The sequence below is a fragment of the Pundamilia nyererei genome, unplaced genomic scaffold (assembly GCF_000239375.1).
Source record: "Pundamilia nyererei isolate P.nyererei 1_Seehausen unplaced genomic scaffold, PunNye1.0 scaffold00048, whole genome shotgun sequence".
Lineage (NCBI taxonomy): Eukaryota > Metazoa > Chordata > Actinopteri > Cichliformes > Cichlidae > Pundamilia > Pundamilia nyererei.
In genome coordinates this window covers 2,356,270-2,372,501 of record NW_005187449.1, presented here as the reverse complement: position 1 = coordinate 2,372,501, position 16,232 = coordinate 2,356,270, and the positions used below count along the sequence as shown (strand labels likewise).

General features: G+C 41.2%; 1 protein-coding gene across 6 annotated transcripts in view; it reads right to left on the bottom strand.

Moving 5' to 3' along the window:
• Positions 1-1,155: 1,155 nt before the first annotated feature.
• pex7 (peroxisomal biogenesis factor 7) overlaps positions 1,156-16,232 on the bottom strand; it is a 43,990-nt gene continuing 28,913 nt past the window's right edge. For 5 of the 6 annotated variants that reach the window (XM_005732764.2, XM_005732767.1, XM_005732765.1 and 2 more), the window contains exons 10-11: positions 15,206-15,305; positions 1,156-2,302 (exon numbers count right to left, since the gene is read on the bottom strand). In XM_005732764.2, coding sequence (XP_005732821.1) covers positions 2,219-2,302; positions 15,206-15,305 — 184 coding nt within the window. In that variant the 3' untranslated portion in view covers positions 1,156-2,218. Of the gene's footprint in view, positions 2,303-13,750; positions 13,918-15,205; positions 15,306-16,232 lie in introns of those variants that run through there. The other variant, XM_005732768.2, reaches the window with a different exon arrangement.

Below are 16,232 nucleotides of genomic sequence, written 5' to 3'. Positions count from 1 at the left end.
CGATAGAGCTAAAAACAAACAACAACAAAAACCCTCTATGTATATTTGGACGCCTGCCATGATCCTGGAGAAACAGACATCTCTATTTTTCCATTCCTTTAAGCCTCCTCCACCTCCTTATCGAAAAACAGAGACTCCACCATCAGTCGTAACAGGCGTGGAAATGACTTGGACAATATTTTAATTGAAATGTTTCATCAGAAAATCAGTTTGCAGGCCACAGGGGAGGGGGATCCGCCCTTATCGAGCTCAGACCATTAGCTTCAATTAACACGCGGAGAAAGGAGAAGACGGAGGCGCTTTCAAACGTTGGGAAAACGGGCCGAGGATTTAGACCGGAACTCGCTGAGAGAGGGAGGAGGGGAAACTGCAAATACATGCATGCATTGTTCTAGAAACTATAGGTAATATAGATTAGGCCGAGTAATTTAACTTCAAACACAGAACTTAACAGGCGTGAATCCATTTTTAATATGGATTTCCAAATGAATGTGTAGCACACAATCACGGCGAAGGAATGAGAAACCACGTCGCCTGAAGCCAGCGACAGTTTCACCCGTCTGTGGGCTCGTTCATTTCATTTTGAATTTAAACTGAGCAGGTTTTTTTCAACACTGGCGGAAAAATATCAATATTAAAAATATTACAATTTATATATATATAATCAACATTTTATGTCAGTGAAACCTGCAAAAATTGAAAGGACTCAAAGGATATTTGAGATTTATCCAGAAGACACTGAAGAGTCTCACAGCATGTAAAATGATGATGTGAAATAATTCATCTTCCTGGACATGAATTCGTCTTCATGTAAACAAACATCAGTGTCAGTGTGATCATTCCCATTTTCTTCCAAAGTGAGGGACAGACTTTAACTTTTCATTTTCCCCGTATGAAAATGTTCCAGTGATACAGATGTGCGTGTTTCACAAAAAATGATCCACACTATTAAAATTAGCTTTATTCAAGGCACATCGCCAAACACTGAAGCCGTCTCAACTGACTGTGAAATAAACTCACCGTAAACTTTTCAGTGACGTGTGAAACATAAAGGACATTTGCAGTTTTAAACTCAAACTGATTAGAGAGTACAAAGGTTAAAGTTCAACTCAGACACAAAAATATCCCTGATTGAGAAACAAATGATAAATTAACTTGCAGCAATTAATATTAAAAAATAAAAACACTAAACACACTGATGATGGGCAGACCTGTTTCAGTCCAGTGTGAGGTGTTAGCTTCACTCCTAAACTCCGGAGTTTTTCCAAAGTTCCCAGGTCTGAGAGCAAACAGTATAGCTGTGTGTGTACGGGTTCTTGCTATCTTGGTGGGGACCAAAATCTGAAATTTACTATACTAGTGGGGACCAAAATCCAGGTCCTCATCAGGTTGAAGGCATTTTTCACACTCAAAATGTGGTTTTAGTGTCAAGGTTACAAATGGGTTATGGCTAGGCTAGGTTTAGGGTTAGGGTAAGCGGCTAGGGAAAGCATTATGTCAATGGGATGTCCCCATGAGGAATGCAAACCAGACGTGTGCGTGTGTGTTTGCGTGTGTGTGCATGTATCTACCACACTTCCATGGTCAGTTAGAATAACTCAACATGCCTGTCTCTGGACAGTGGGAGGAAGCCAGAGTACACACACAAAAATGTTTGAACTAGAAACCTTCCCACTGTGAGGCAACAAACCCAACCCCTGCACCACTATGCCACTGTGCTAGGCAGCGTTGAATACGGGGGTGCCACTGTTTGATAATGTGAAATGCCCAGAATAACAAAACCAAGAACAAAAGTTATCACAGTAAAATATCTGCTTTTCGAACACATGCCAACACATGCTTTATTCTGACAGAGTCGATCACAGTCGTGGGACCGAGTAATGTCCAGCTCATCTGCCCAAACATGATGGCTGGTGTTTTCCAGTTCCTATGGCAACAAGGGTCCAGTAGCCACCTGTGAAACTTATGTTTTCAGAATTTTGGCTCCGATTTGGTACCAAAGTGTCAGAGCAATGACGTCTCAGTGGCGTGTGTCTTAACCATTCACAGTTTGAAGTTTGAGGCTCGGATCTTGAACAACGATGTGGAAGAAGTGAAGAGTCGGGTGTGCGTCGGCGAAGCAGTCGTTATGGTTCAGGACGAGGCACTGGCTTCATCGGGGAGAAGTGCTCGAATACCAGCGCCGAGGTGAAATCGTCCTCAGAGGTCTGTGGGCATTTTAAGGAGCTGCACTGTGCGCTCCCACCGACAGGCACGCAGGTGTGTACACCTTCACCGTCTCGTCCCAGGAACAGTCCACCACCTGCATACACACAACCACACACATGCTGTTCAAGAGCACCTCACACTCACATCGGGATTTGAACCTGCAGCATCAAATGAACCGAATCAATAGAACAAAAAACATCCTGCAGTCTGCAGACGTACTAAACATGTCAGGCTGACGATTTACAGAATACGGTGCAAGAAACATCTGGAATATTTCTATTTAATGACACTCATAAAAAAACAATAAACACTAAACACAAAGCCACATATTCTGTTTCCAGCTTCTAATGGATTTACTGCTTAAAATCACAGTAAAATCATGTTTTTTGGTGCTTGAACAAACAAGATGATTCCTGAGGCTCTGCAAGTCTGAGTCGGCATTTACTGACAATCCTCGATGGTTCAAGTAAGGAATGACTGACAGTGAGAGAAGAATCTGATGCTTTCACTCCGTAATGATGGGAAAATCACATTATATAGAAATTTCTGGATTTTTATATTCATATTAATGAAAACTGAAGTCCCTGAAAGATGGAAAAATGAGGCTCATTTCCACCACACGAGGTTAAACACAGATTTAATCCAGGACTATAAAGCAAGCATCGACATCACTGACAGAAACATGTCTGAACCAAAACTCTCACAATTTATATACTTTTAGAAATCAGAAGATAGAGCTTGTGAAGATTGATGTAAAGTGAAGCACGTATCCAGAGAAAATCTGGAATAAACTGAATGTTCTTTTCTGCAGCAAAAAAAAGAAGATGTGACTGGGCAGGTAACAGCTGGTTCTCTGCGGTAAAGTTAAATCACGCTCAAGCTTCCAGCTGAAATTACCTGCAGCTCTGAGACAACAGAGGAGTTCGGGTTAAGTGTGGTCTCTGTCTCCTCTCACAAACACATCAAAGTGTTCCACCTGAATTAGCTTCCATTATCAGGTCGGGCACAAAGGAGTTTAGAGAGCGCGCCGACTCCAGGTCTGCACAACAAACTCTTTTCTTTCCTGTGGTTTGCCTCCAAAGAACATCCTCTCAGGTTTGTGAAGGCTAGTTTAAGAGCTGTCCATCGACATAAATCCATTTATTGCACTTCATCCTCTTGCTTTCATCAGTCTCCACTGATTCACCAGCAGGTTGAGCAGGACTGAGAGTGTATTAATAAAAACATGCTTTTATATTTGCAGTATTTTCTCTTCGTCATCCAGGTTTCATCTCAGCTGCGGTGGTTTTACATCAAACCACAGATACTGAGTGTTTCCCAGAAGCTCGTCAGTATGAATGAAGAGGAAAGAGTGTCTGTTAAGAAATAACATTTGATTTGGGTTTACTTTCACAGCACAAACACATAAAGCAGTCACGACATCAGCTGAGAGCTAAATCATAAAAATAAAAATAAAAGTCATATTTTTGTGTTTTAGAGTTTTCTGGGACTGTCAGCTTATTCATTCATTGGGTTAAAAGTGACCACAGCGCTTTAAGAAGGTGGAGCCGGCCGGCTCAGATGAGTCGAGGTAGTTCTTAGTTCAACCATCCAGATACCAGAACATTTACTCAGACTGACTCGAAGCAGAACAGGACAGTTTGTCAGTGTCAGTCATGTTAAACTCTTCATACCCAAATGTTTCCTGTACTTTCATGTAACTTTTTCTTGTTCTCGTCTTTCAGACAGCGTCATCAACGAGACATCTAAGTCTTAAAGAACAACCACCATCCACAAGAGTCCTGATCTTAGCATCGCAGACTATGAGGTCTTGTTCGTATGTACGTGGGTATCGATAACTTTGTTTCAGCCTTTAGCCCACTTCTTATTCTCAGTGATGGAACCACATTCAAGAAGAAAGATATAGAAACTCTGACATCAGAGACCAAAAATTCACACTTCATTCATCTAAGTGCCAACACTGCAGACGACCGAGCCATCATCCCCTCCCCCATTCCTCCTGGATGATTTTAAACGACCTGCCTGCCGAGGACTTTGAAAAAAACGGTATCTGTATCTGATTTCTTTCTTACTGCCGTTTGTATGAAGCTAACTAATAAAACATTTTGTAATTTTAAAGCCTTCACATTTAAATTTCGGAGCCTAAATTTCATTTTATACTTTTTGGTTGTTTAGCTGGTGCATTTTTACAAAATCAGATATTGTTTGTAAGTCACACAATACAGCAATTTGAGGACACCTGATACGTCAAGAGTAGAAGGAAAAACAGTTACCCACCATAAGGCAGGAATACTGTTTCCCCTAATCTCTGCCATTTCCATCATGTTTCCTCTTCACCACAGTGCCACTGTATACAGAAACCGTAAATTCATCTTTTTGAACATTAGATTTATATTTATTTAGCACTCTTTTAGCACTCTTTGACACTCTTTGGTAAGTCCACATGTCAGGGGTCAGGCTTTTTCATTTGGAGCATTTGCACTAGGGATGGGTACCGGTTCTGACATAAACGGTAGTAACCAGACCGAAAAGCAGCGCACATTTCAGTGCTTTATTTCGGTGCTTTTTTTTTTTCCCCTTGAGATGTCATATACTTTGGATTCCATCCAATCATTTTACGTTTCCGAGGATAGTAGGCGGGCCCAGGTATGTACGTTCTTTTAGAGCATAGCTACAGATTAAAAATGCCCAAAGCGAAGCGGTCAAAAGTCTGGCTGTACTTCACAGCAAAAGATGCAAACTCAGCAGCCTGCAACAAGTGCTTTAAGGTGATACTGTGCAAAGGAGGTAACACCTTGAATCTGATTTGTTAAAAGCCGAGAAATGCACCGTATTTGATAGCTTGCTGCGAGACCTCACATCACAGACCGCACATCTACTGCACGTGGGTTGCCTGTTATCTGACCTGGAGCAACATCCCCCAAGAACCCGAAGATTAGAGTCCTGGCCCCTAGCCCTGCCAGTGTAGCAGAAATGATGACGGATGATGATGGCAGCAGTAGCTTAATGTTGTTCGTGTGTAATTTACGTTGAGTAGGCTAACCACGTTATTAAATTAATGCATGTAAGGTGAACTAGCAAACACCGTCGTAGTTACGTGGCTGTCTTCTTGTTTGATGGCAGATACTCCCTTCACCCTGGCCAAAAAGGCTAAAATGACCAAAGAAAAAGTGGAAAACAGCTAAACATGAGGTTTTTTGCACAAAATTTGTTTTTTCCATTGAATAAGCACTGCTTCCAGCCAAGAGTGATGCCATAAATCCCCTATAGCTGCAGAAAAGGCTAACATTGTTATCTTTTTACAAAAAAAAAACAAAAAAAAAAAAAACAGCTGAACATGAGAGGTTTTTGGACAAAGTTTGTGTTCTCCATTCTTTAAGCACCGGTTCGAGCACCGTTTAAGCACCGGCACCGTTTCAAAAGTACCGATTTGGCACCGGTATCGGATAAAACCTAAACGATACCCATCCCTAATTTGCACGATGTCATACAAATATTCAGTGTGAGTTTATCAATAAGAAATAAAAATTCAACATTTTGTTTGAAACAAACTCAAGAGGTAAAAATCCTGACTGAAAATATTCGGCTGAAGTCTTTTTCCACAGACAGAGCTTTCAGACGGTCCAGTGAAGGAGAAAATACAGCTGCAGCTCCACCTCCCTCTCTTTACTCTATAATCAGCCGGGACATGGCTATCATCTGAATGACATGCCTCAGCATGGACGAGGCTATCAGCTGAATGACACACCGGCTCACTGTCATCTGTCCCAGCTGCAGAGTGGCTCATGATTTCAGCTTTCAAAGTACAACCTTGGTTCTGCTTCACTTTCGTGAATCTTAACGATTTGTGCTGTTGCATGTGTTAGAAGCAGCTTTGTGTTGGATTGAACAGTGAAGAAGACGCGGGATGAAGTCTGCTGGGTGCTGTTGAGGTTGTAAAAACAGAACTGATTGAAGAAATCCTGCTCTGTAAATGTGCTGCAGGTTTAACTTGCATATCCTTTGATTTGTTATAATCCATCACAGAGATGGAGGGCGAATTAAACACCCTAACTGGTTATTTTTACCTGCCGTGTTTGCTTCCTAGAGTTATAAAAATCCATACACACCATTAGCCATGAGCTGGGTATGGTCAAAAGAAATGTTAACACATGTTCAGATTATATTATTGTTTAACTTAATCAATTTAGCGTGTTTCAGCTACTGCTGATTTTTACACTCACCTGCCATCTCTGACTCATCTGACAACCCAACGCCAATAACACTAAGCTGAGGTTTTTTCCTGATTGGTTAAAAAGTGGCTTGAAGAGGTGTTCAGCATTTGGATTTAAGAGGTCAGGTTTAAAAACAAAACATAGATGCACTCTTGAACTTGAATACCTGCAAATTGCTTTTGTGAAACAGTTTCATAGCAGCAAAAGTCTGAAATGCTTTTCAGGGAATTTTTAGAAGTAATAAATGCATGAACTAGTTTCTCAGCATCACTTTGAGACAGGATATTTCTAATTTTAGAGATATTGTACAAATGGAAGAACGCAGTCCTACATATTTGTTTAATATGTGCATTGAAGGACATATCCTGGTCAAAAATGACTCCAAGATTCCTCACAGTGTTACTGGAGGCCAAGGTAATGGCATCCATCCATTCATCCAGATTTCTAGAGCAGAGTACAATAAGGTCAAATTTATCTGAATTTGGAAGCAGAAAATTAGAGGTCATCCAGGTCTTTATGTCTTTAAGACATTCCTGTATCTTAACTAATTGGTTTGTGTTATCTGGCTTCATGTATAGATAAAGTTGGGTGTCATGTACGCTATGCCTTCTGATGATACTGCCTAAGGGAAGCATGTATAATGTAAACAGAATTGGTCCTAGCACTGAACCCTGTGGAACTCTCCATTTACATGTACAAATTGGGGTCTATTAGATAGATATGATGCAAACTACTGCAGCGCAGTACCTGTAATACCTACAGCATGTTCTAGTCCACTGTCAGAGGCTGTAAGAAGATCATTTGTAACCTTCACTAAAGCTGTTTTTTCTGTACTGCAGTGAGCTCTGAAACCTGACTGAGACTCTGTTTTTGTGTTCGACTGTGATCGCAGTAACCACACTATCAGCATCCTTTTGTCCATCGGGCTTTCCTCCTGCTCCATTGAATATCTGAATCAGACTTAACAAGCTTGGATGGCCTTTCAGGGAATGAGTAAGCAAAGTGGCCATGCAGTGACTCAGCCACTGAGATGAGGAATGCCCTTCTTTAACCCCTTAGCAGTCGGACGTACCGCCCACGGGACATTGGATGGTTTAGGGGACTAATTGGACTGCTAAGGGGTTAATCAACTTTAACAGCCAGTCGTAAGGCAAAGAAGGCAAAGGCTGCCAAGACTGCAGCAAAGCACAAAGAGGGAAAAATGTACAAAGAAAGCAAGAATAATAAAAGATGTGTGATGAGGAGAGGTAAGAGAAGAAAAAGGCCACAGGAAGAAATAGTTTAAAGTCTGAAGAACGTTTCATGTCTCCTCAAATATTTTTTATTTAACATAAGAAAAACATGAATGAAATGAGTAATTAAAAGACTAATAAGCTGGTGGCAAAATGGCACTCTCAGGCAAAAGTCATGCAACATTTATGTAGCAGAATATACACATTTAATCTTTGAATAGCAGTGCTTCAAGGTACTTACTCTTTATGAATGTACAAAGAGTTGTTCAGTAAATCCATTCACTGTTTTGTCTGTGACATATCAAAGCAGCAAAGTCCTCAAATGTCCACCCCACCAAAGACATCCCCTTTATGATGACAAAGAGTAAATACAGCGAGAACCACAGAAATGTGTCCATTTCTGATATGAGGGGTAAAAATAATGCTAACAGACTTTTTACTTTCAGCTTTGGTAACTAAGAAACTTAAAAAAAACACAACCTTAACCTCATTTGTCTTGTTATCCAACTCGAAATAAAAAAAAAATTCTTGCTATAAAAAAAAAATTCTTGCTTTTTAATGTTTTTATGCTAATATATTTAACATTTCCTTATTTAAGTATGTGGATCTGGGATTTTGGTTTCGATGACTTTGAACTGCAATTCTCTGAAAGATTTGGACAAGACTGTGTTTTCCTATAATCTATAAAGCAAATGCATAATGGAGGAGTTGAACTGTTTGCTACTGAGCTACCTTTTCTTTTTTCCTTTGGACAAGTAAGCCCAGACCTGAGCCACAAGCATGGTGAATATATCCAACATCTAGATGAGGGGTGGGGAGCTCCAGGCCTTAAGGGTTGGTGTCCTGCAGGTTTTAGATCTCACCCTGGGTCAACACACCGGAATCAAATGATCAGTTCATTACCAGGCCTCTGGAGAACTTCGAGACATGTTGAGGTCATTTAGCCATTTAATCAACTGTGTTGGATGAATGACGCATCTAAAACCTGCAGGACACCGGTCCTTGAGGCCTGGAGCTCCCCAACTCCTGATCTAGATCCTCAGTATAAAGCATGATCCCGAGTTAGAAATAACCCCACAGTTAGTTTCAGTCTGTATTACACCACAAAAGGACAGCATAGCATTAAGACAAACATACACTAAGACCAAAACTTATTTACTGATATATTAAATACTGATGAGGCAAAACATTATGACCAGCTGGTCCATCATGTGCATATACTGTTTGCATGTGTGGGAGATTTAATTTCGCTCGGTTTACTGCAAATTTTCTTTGTTTGATCAAACCTAACTACGCGTTAGCGGTCTGTGCTTCTTTATTGGACTGTGTGCTTTAACGGTGCACATAACAGACATAATATAACAACATATACAATAAAATAATAATTCTTCCAATGAAACAAAAATAACAGTGGTCAGTTGTACAAACTTTGAGCTGTTATTAGGAGTTTTAATAAAAAAAAACAACAATCCACAGACCAGTGAACAGATGTCATCCTGCAGTCCTGTGTGATCTATCGCCTTACTCTGTCTCTAACACACACACGATAACCACTTAAACAGTGCGCAGTGTGTGTCCCTGTGTGTGTGCGTGGTAAAGGCGGGTGATCCATCAGACACACGTGGCTACGCCAGAATAAAACCACACCAGTGAGGGAGGTAAGGCAGTGTGATGGACGGAGAAAGCAAAGCAAAAGAGAAAGTGACTAAGACAAAAGTGATGAGCATGAGTTAGCACATTTATCAGAGGAAGAAATTAAAACACAAGAGCTGAAATATATTAAACATGAACAGACCAGAAAAATATGGAAGCTGTGGTGAAGAGCAGACTTCAGGATGATGAATGGCGTTGGACAGTTGGACAGATAGTGTAGCCTTATCGGGTTTCCGGTAGATTAGCCCGTGCGAGGATTAACGGAGTGGGCAGCTTGTTTATGGAAATGATGTGCGAGTTCAGTTTGAGTGCTTACAACTAAAATCGAATGCAGCACAACATTTCCCTCAAATCTCCGTCTGCATGTTCGCTCAGTGGAACACGACTCGGCATGTGTGCTCCACTTCACACAACAAGCACCTGTACTTCAGAATACTGTGTTTCCTGACTTTATGTTAGATTGTTTCAACAGATTCCCCATCAAACACGACCTGCTGTGGCGTTCATACTCACATTAAACATATTCAGGATTTCGTTTTATCTTCAGATTTTCTGGAAGCACAAGTAATTCACTTCAATTCAGTTTTAGTTATAGATATTGATAATTGTAATAAAGATCCTAACAATCACACAATCCCCTATTAGCAAGCACTTGGTGACAGTGGGAAGGAAAAACTCCCTTTTAAAAGGAAGAAACCTCCAGCAGGACTGCTCTGAACATCCAGTTTATGACAGTTTGTTTCTACTCGTGTCTTCATGTTTGGTCACAGAGAGCAGATATTAGTATAGAAGACACAGAAACCTGGGAAAGCAAGGAGAAATCTAACAGCACAAACATTTCCTACCTGGATTAGAGATCCTTTGTACATGTTTTGTATGCGCACACATTCTGAGGACAGTTGAATCCCATTTCATGCTAATGCTTAGCCATACTGTATACTGCAGAAGCTGCAGTATGATCGAAAGAAAATACTTTAAGGATGGAGCCAGACACACTTTCTGCCTCTGGTAAAAACAAAACTGTGCTTTTGCCAGTTATGAGGCAGGTTTATAAAATGTCCGTGCCACAGATAATCAGAGGAATCTGCAGCTTTGATAAAAACCCTGAAGATGATGGTTCACCTCCCAGAGACGAGCTGGAACAAAAAGCCAAGACCAGCCACACCGAACACTCGACTGTCCACACTTAATCAGTAAAAAAACAAACAAAAAAACAACCACATAAACTATCCACAGCCTCACACGTGGAGACAAACCAGCCTGCGTGTCAGTGATTGGGTCAGTCAGTCCCTGCTTCTCTAAGATGGTCGAGGAGACTTTGAAGACATTTATTAGCTGTTTCATTAAAAGCTCTGGAGTCTCTCAGATAAACAGAGTGTATCAGTCCTGTGACGCAGCACATTTCAGCAGCAGACGGATGGATTTCTAACCCAAACCATCATCATTTTCTCAACCTAACCAAGCAGATTGTAGTGCCTAAACATAACCGTGCCCTCGGTGGGAGTCAAACTAATCAGCAAGTGAAAACAGACCAAAACACTGTTCTGTGGTATTTACCCCACTGCCATACCTCCAAACTCTCAAAAGGTGGACATTATCGCTCGACAGCAGCGAGACTGACCACTGACGTAAATATTTGGTCAATTTGTTCATCTCGAACAACAGAACAGAAAATAAGTTCTGCACACACACTAGTTTTTAAAATCCTGAACACCAAAGAGCTGGTTTTTAATCACGTTTGAGTAACGGGCAGTTTTCCTCTGGAGAATTCCCCTTTTGACCCCGGCAATAGGTCTTCTATAGCTTTTACATTCAACTTGTGTCTTATTGAGAATGAAAGGCACGTGTTCAACGGCCACCCACAGAGATGCAGAGAACAAGAATCTGAATGAGCCAATCACGTGATGTGGAGGAAGCAGCCGGTTACAGCTGTCAGTGTCTCGCGCGAACTGCAGACAAACTTCACCTGAAATATTAGCCGGTTATATTAATTATTCATGTTTTATCAATTTGCAGCAGCAGCTGCTGGGTCAAACATGGGGGCGGTGAATTTTATGACTGTTTAGTTTATGAGTCATAAAATCCAACATGGTATCGACTGGCTCGACCAGTAAAACCATTACATAGAAACCTGTACTAAAGTCCTTTTTATTCTTTTTCAAAAGTTATTTTTCCTTCTTTCCATTAAAAGCTTAAGATTTCATGATGCTTCCGCTTTCACACATTTCTAGAGTAAATCCACATCCACTCGCCACTGAGAAGAACCTGTAACTGTTGAAAAATCAAAGAGATGTGTAGTCCTTACAAAGGACGTGCCCGAGGCCTGTTGGAGCCACCATAATGGTATGACCACTTCCGAACTATCTGAAAACTATTTTCCTGGTGCAGAGAACAGCAGTTCATAAAATATGCCAGACTGGACCCTTTGGTGCAAACCATTTGTTTGACACTGTGGTCTAAGACTTTACGTCAAAGGGGAAGGTGCAAAAAGAGAACCGCAGTTGCAGTAGTACATATGAAACTGGCAAATAACAGGTTTGGAAATCAACTGGAGGACAGAGCTGTATCATGAGTACAACAACGAGACAAGCCAGGCGAACGTAAGCCTCCGATGATGATTTTAGTACGTAAACAGAAGCTACTTCAACGAAGCTCAGCTCTTTGTAAAATATTACAGAAGACTGTTCGATGTAGAAAGAACAAAGGCGACAAAGGAGGGGATGCTAGCAGCTGGTGAGAATCACTGGAGCGCTCAGTCTGTATGACCGGAAGAGCTAAAGGTGGTTGTTTTTCTGTGTGACGGTGTTGTGCAGCTCTTGCAGACTTACAAGGTGAAGCTGTTATTGTATTCTTTTACCTCCAAGTTACTCAGCGTCATTACTATTGCTCTATAATTCTGCTGATGTCAGCACTTTATTTGAATACTTTCACACTTGAAAATACAAAGTGAATAAAAAAATTCGTATTCTTCTTCTGTCTTATTTTCTAATGCTAGCTAGCTCTGCTAAAATTAGCCACAGTAAACAAGCTAATGTTTCACTGGCAGGTAAAATATGACTTTATTACTGACTAGTGATTTCAAATGTCCTTTAAATGCATGTGCAATATCTGTCTCAGCAGTGTTTAACCTCGTCTATTAGACGATTTTCTGACTTTTTAGAGTCTAATCTTTCTACTTAATCGATTATTTGCCAGAAACATCCTCTGAAAGCAGGACAGATGAATGTCGATTCTTGTTCCTCATTCAAATTATTTAGAAATGCTTCTAAATTATCCCTGAAAAGAGTTTTTGTTTTTTTCCCCTGAGTATCTGATGTGATTCGAGCAGAGAGACGTCCCAAGGAGAGAAACTCGACCCCAGAGGAAGACGGAAAATAAGAGCGGCGATCTGATCCATGACGTCAGTGCAAGTGTCCTCCACACTGTCACTGAGTGTGGCTCGCATTTTCACAGCCTGCTTCTCCACAATGACACGACTGATAACAGCGCGGCTAACAATACAACTCATTACTGTTGGTGCTTCCACCCACACACACACACACTCTGCAGTTCATTACTGCACCTCTCTCTCACACACACATACACACAGCTCGCTGACTGTCACAGTGAACTCTGGCGTTCGGGACAGCCTGCCCTCTGTGATTGGTTGCTGTGGGTAACTGACTGTTTACCATCACGTTGTGGGGTTACGCCGTGGATCGTGAGGCCGTTATCACGTACGCACTTCCACCTCGTCACCGTTTGTATCCTGCTCAATCTGATTTTCCACTTGAGCTATTTCTGGCTTCAAGTGAAAACTCTGACGATGGTGCACGCCGACAAAATGAATTTGTATGCTCTCAAGGCGGAGAGGTGAATTATTTCCATCCTTCACAAACCTCCACAAAACAAACAACCAAAAAAAAAAATGTGGGTCTGTTTCTGAGTTTCGTACTTTCTTGTAGTGTAGTGGTTATAACACATCTGCCTCTGGGCTCACAAGCCAGTCTGCTCCTGTCCTGGAAAAATCGGTGCTAAATCAAACACGTGGATCCATTTGCTGTGGTAACCCTGGGGGAAATAGGTAAGAGTGCGACAGAAATCCCTTCTCCGCTCACTTTTACAGATATGTACATATCAGAATCAGAAGGGATCCGATTTTTGGAGCTGAAATTTTTTAGGTTTTTGTTGGTAGTCTTCTCGATTGGTCATGGTTGTGCAGGCAAAGAATAAAATCCAATCAAATCGGCTAAAACTATTTAACTTTTTATCTTCCTTGTTAAAAACAGTGGCTAAACAAGCATTTTTGACCTAAAGTTATCAGGCTAGTTTTCAACTGCTTCTTCTCTGCTTCAGTCTGCAGCAGCTGATCCAAGTCGTGACTTGAAGTTAAGTCAATCTAGAGTCAAAATAGCTCCATGAAAAATTGTGTTTTATTAAAAAACTCAAAGACAAATGCTGCATTTCCATGAAATATCCACCATAAGACACAGGAAGGAACCAACAGCTGCCTAAATGAAGTGAATCCGATGGCCACCCAGAGGGTAAGGAATCAATCTCAGGACTTCTGGTGCGGTTCGTTAAAAGCTCAGCTGGGATTTCTGCATCATTTAAAGTTAACGGGCTGAATCCTGTAAAGCAGAGCTTGCTTGGTTAAGGTGCATCGCTGCATCAAATAGTAGACGGGAAACTGGCTGAAGGTGTTTTTAAGGGTTATGGTGAACTTTGGCTAACTAAGCTAAACCTTTTTCTTTTTTTTAGAAGACTTTCAACATGGCGCAGTGATGTAGGAGTGATAACCTCAGCTCACGCTTTCCTAAAGCAGCTGCAGCTGATTTCATCACAAATTTCCCAGCTGATGAGAATCCCAATATAGCTTTAGTCAGGATACCCCACACACTCATCCGGCAGCATTATGCTGGAGTCTGCTGGATGTCACATGTTTTCTTCAGTTTGAGAGCCACGCGGTGCAGCTCCTGTCAAAATTAGTCCAAAAACAGGACTGGACACCGGTGGCCTTTTCAATTCACTGCTTTCTTACCCTGACACATCAGAGCACCCCACACAGTGACGGGCGACCGGGGCTGAGCGTTTCGGTGTGTGGGTAAAACTTAGCCTTGTGTGGACAGATTGATTTATGGCCCCAATTCAAAACTACTAGAAACACGGAGTGGGCACAATGAGGCGAGAACAGAAGAAGGAATATGCCTGAATATGGAAGTCAGCAGGAATACCTGAATAAGGAATGATCCAGATTTTTTAAATGGTACATTTCCGTCTATTAAAAATACCAAATTCATAGAATAATGGAAATCAAAAACTTGATTAATAAAACGTTAGTAAATTTCACTCTTTGCCATTTTAATCAAGTTAAATCCAGTTAATTCATTTTTCACAGTTTCATGGCAGAAGTCTAAAGGCCAACCTGACTCGGTTTTACGCTCTGTGCATCTAATTACTCTCAGCAAGCATCGCTGGTAATGTTTAAACCTGAGTGAGTGTCACAATGTTAAACTAAGTTCTGGGGACAGGGATCATCCCCAGAACCTCTGCTAAAAGACATTTTGGAGTACTGTTATGTTTATATGGTGGTGAGAAGGCTGACGTACACTCAGGAAGGTTATATTACTCATTTGGTTTGTCTTTAGCTGGATTACTCAACGTTTGGGAAATTTGCATGAAAACTTCTAAAATGGAGACCTTTAAAAACCAGCTGAGTGTACACATTTATTTATGAATGTGGATAAATATGAGTCTGGGAGCGTGTTTTGGTCTGAGAACTAAAACCTGTTCAGCAGATGCTAACACAGGAACACCCACATACACCCATACACACAAAACATTGGTTCTTTCATCCTTTGAGTGTTACCTCAGTAAGTCAGCTGGCTCATTACAAACAGCACAGGTGGGTGATGTTACCTGGTTGGGGATGTGCAGGTTGAAGTCTAATCCACAGACAAACTCTGAATGATGCTCTACGGTATCCAGGAGAGGCTGTTGTCGGCTATAATCCCAAAACCTACAAACACACACACACAAATATTTGATCATTTTCAAGCTGCAGCATGTCAAAGACAAACGAAGAGCTCAGTGTTTTTCCATTCAATGCAATGAAAAACTGCTGAGGAGGAGGAGGAGAGGGACGAAGAGAAACAGATGTTAGAAGTTTAGGTAACAGAGTGGGACCAAAGCGACGACCCCAAGTGTTCTCTGTGCTGTTTATAGCTAAAGATATGGTGCATCATTATTTCATCACCATTCATTCATTCATTCATGTTTCTGCCATAGACTACACACCTATGCTTATTATTCAGGTGCGACTAGAGAGACTTTGCATGATTCACAGTTCAAAATAATTCTTATTTATGAGGCCACCCTCCCTTCCATAACATCCATAACAAAACAAAACAGTAAGATGCATATTGCATAAAAAAAGGTGCTTAATGACCACAGAGGATCCTTCAAGCTTTTTTGCAATGCCAGGTCTCAGATCAAGAAGCATCCCGACAGCATGTGCTGTGGAGACAGAATGCCAGAAACCAACTCAAAGTTCACTTCATCATTATTGTGCACCTATTATACTACGAGCAAAAGAAAAGGAAGAACCAGAGTCGATGCTTTAAAGGCTTAAAGAGGAGGAGATGTGAGTGAGAGAGCAATCTCCAAAATGAGGTTATGAAAAATAAAGACGTGACAGAGCGAGCGAGGTAAGTGCAAATAAAACACAGTATCCAGACCCCAGCACGGCAGCCAATCACTCTAATTGAAAGACTACTTCTCTTTCTGGTTGTAAGTGTGTGTGTGTGTGTGTGTGTTTAAGCCCTGACGCAGCAAACACTCCCTCCAGACTCATCCACTTTGCAAATGTAATTAAATCATTTTCAGAGGGAACACTGCAGCTCTCACTGGGCTCCATTAGGCCCATATTAATACTGAGGCCCCCCCC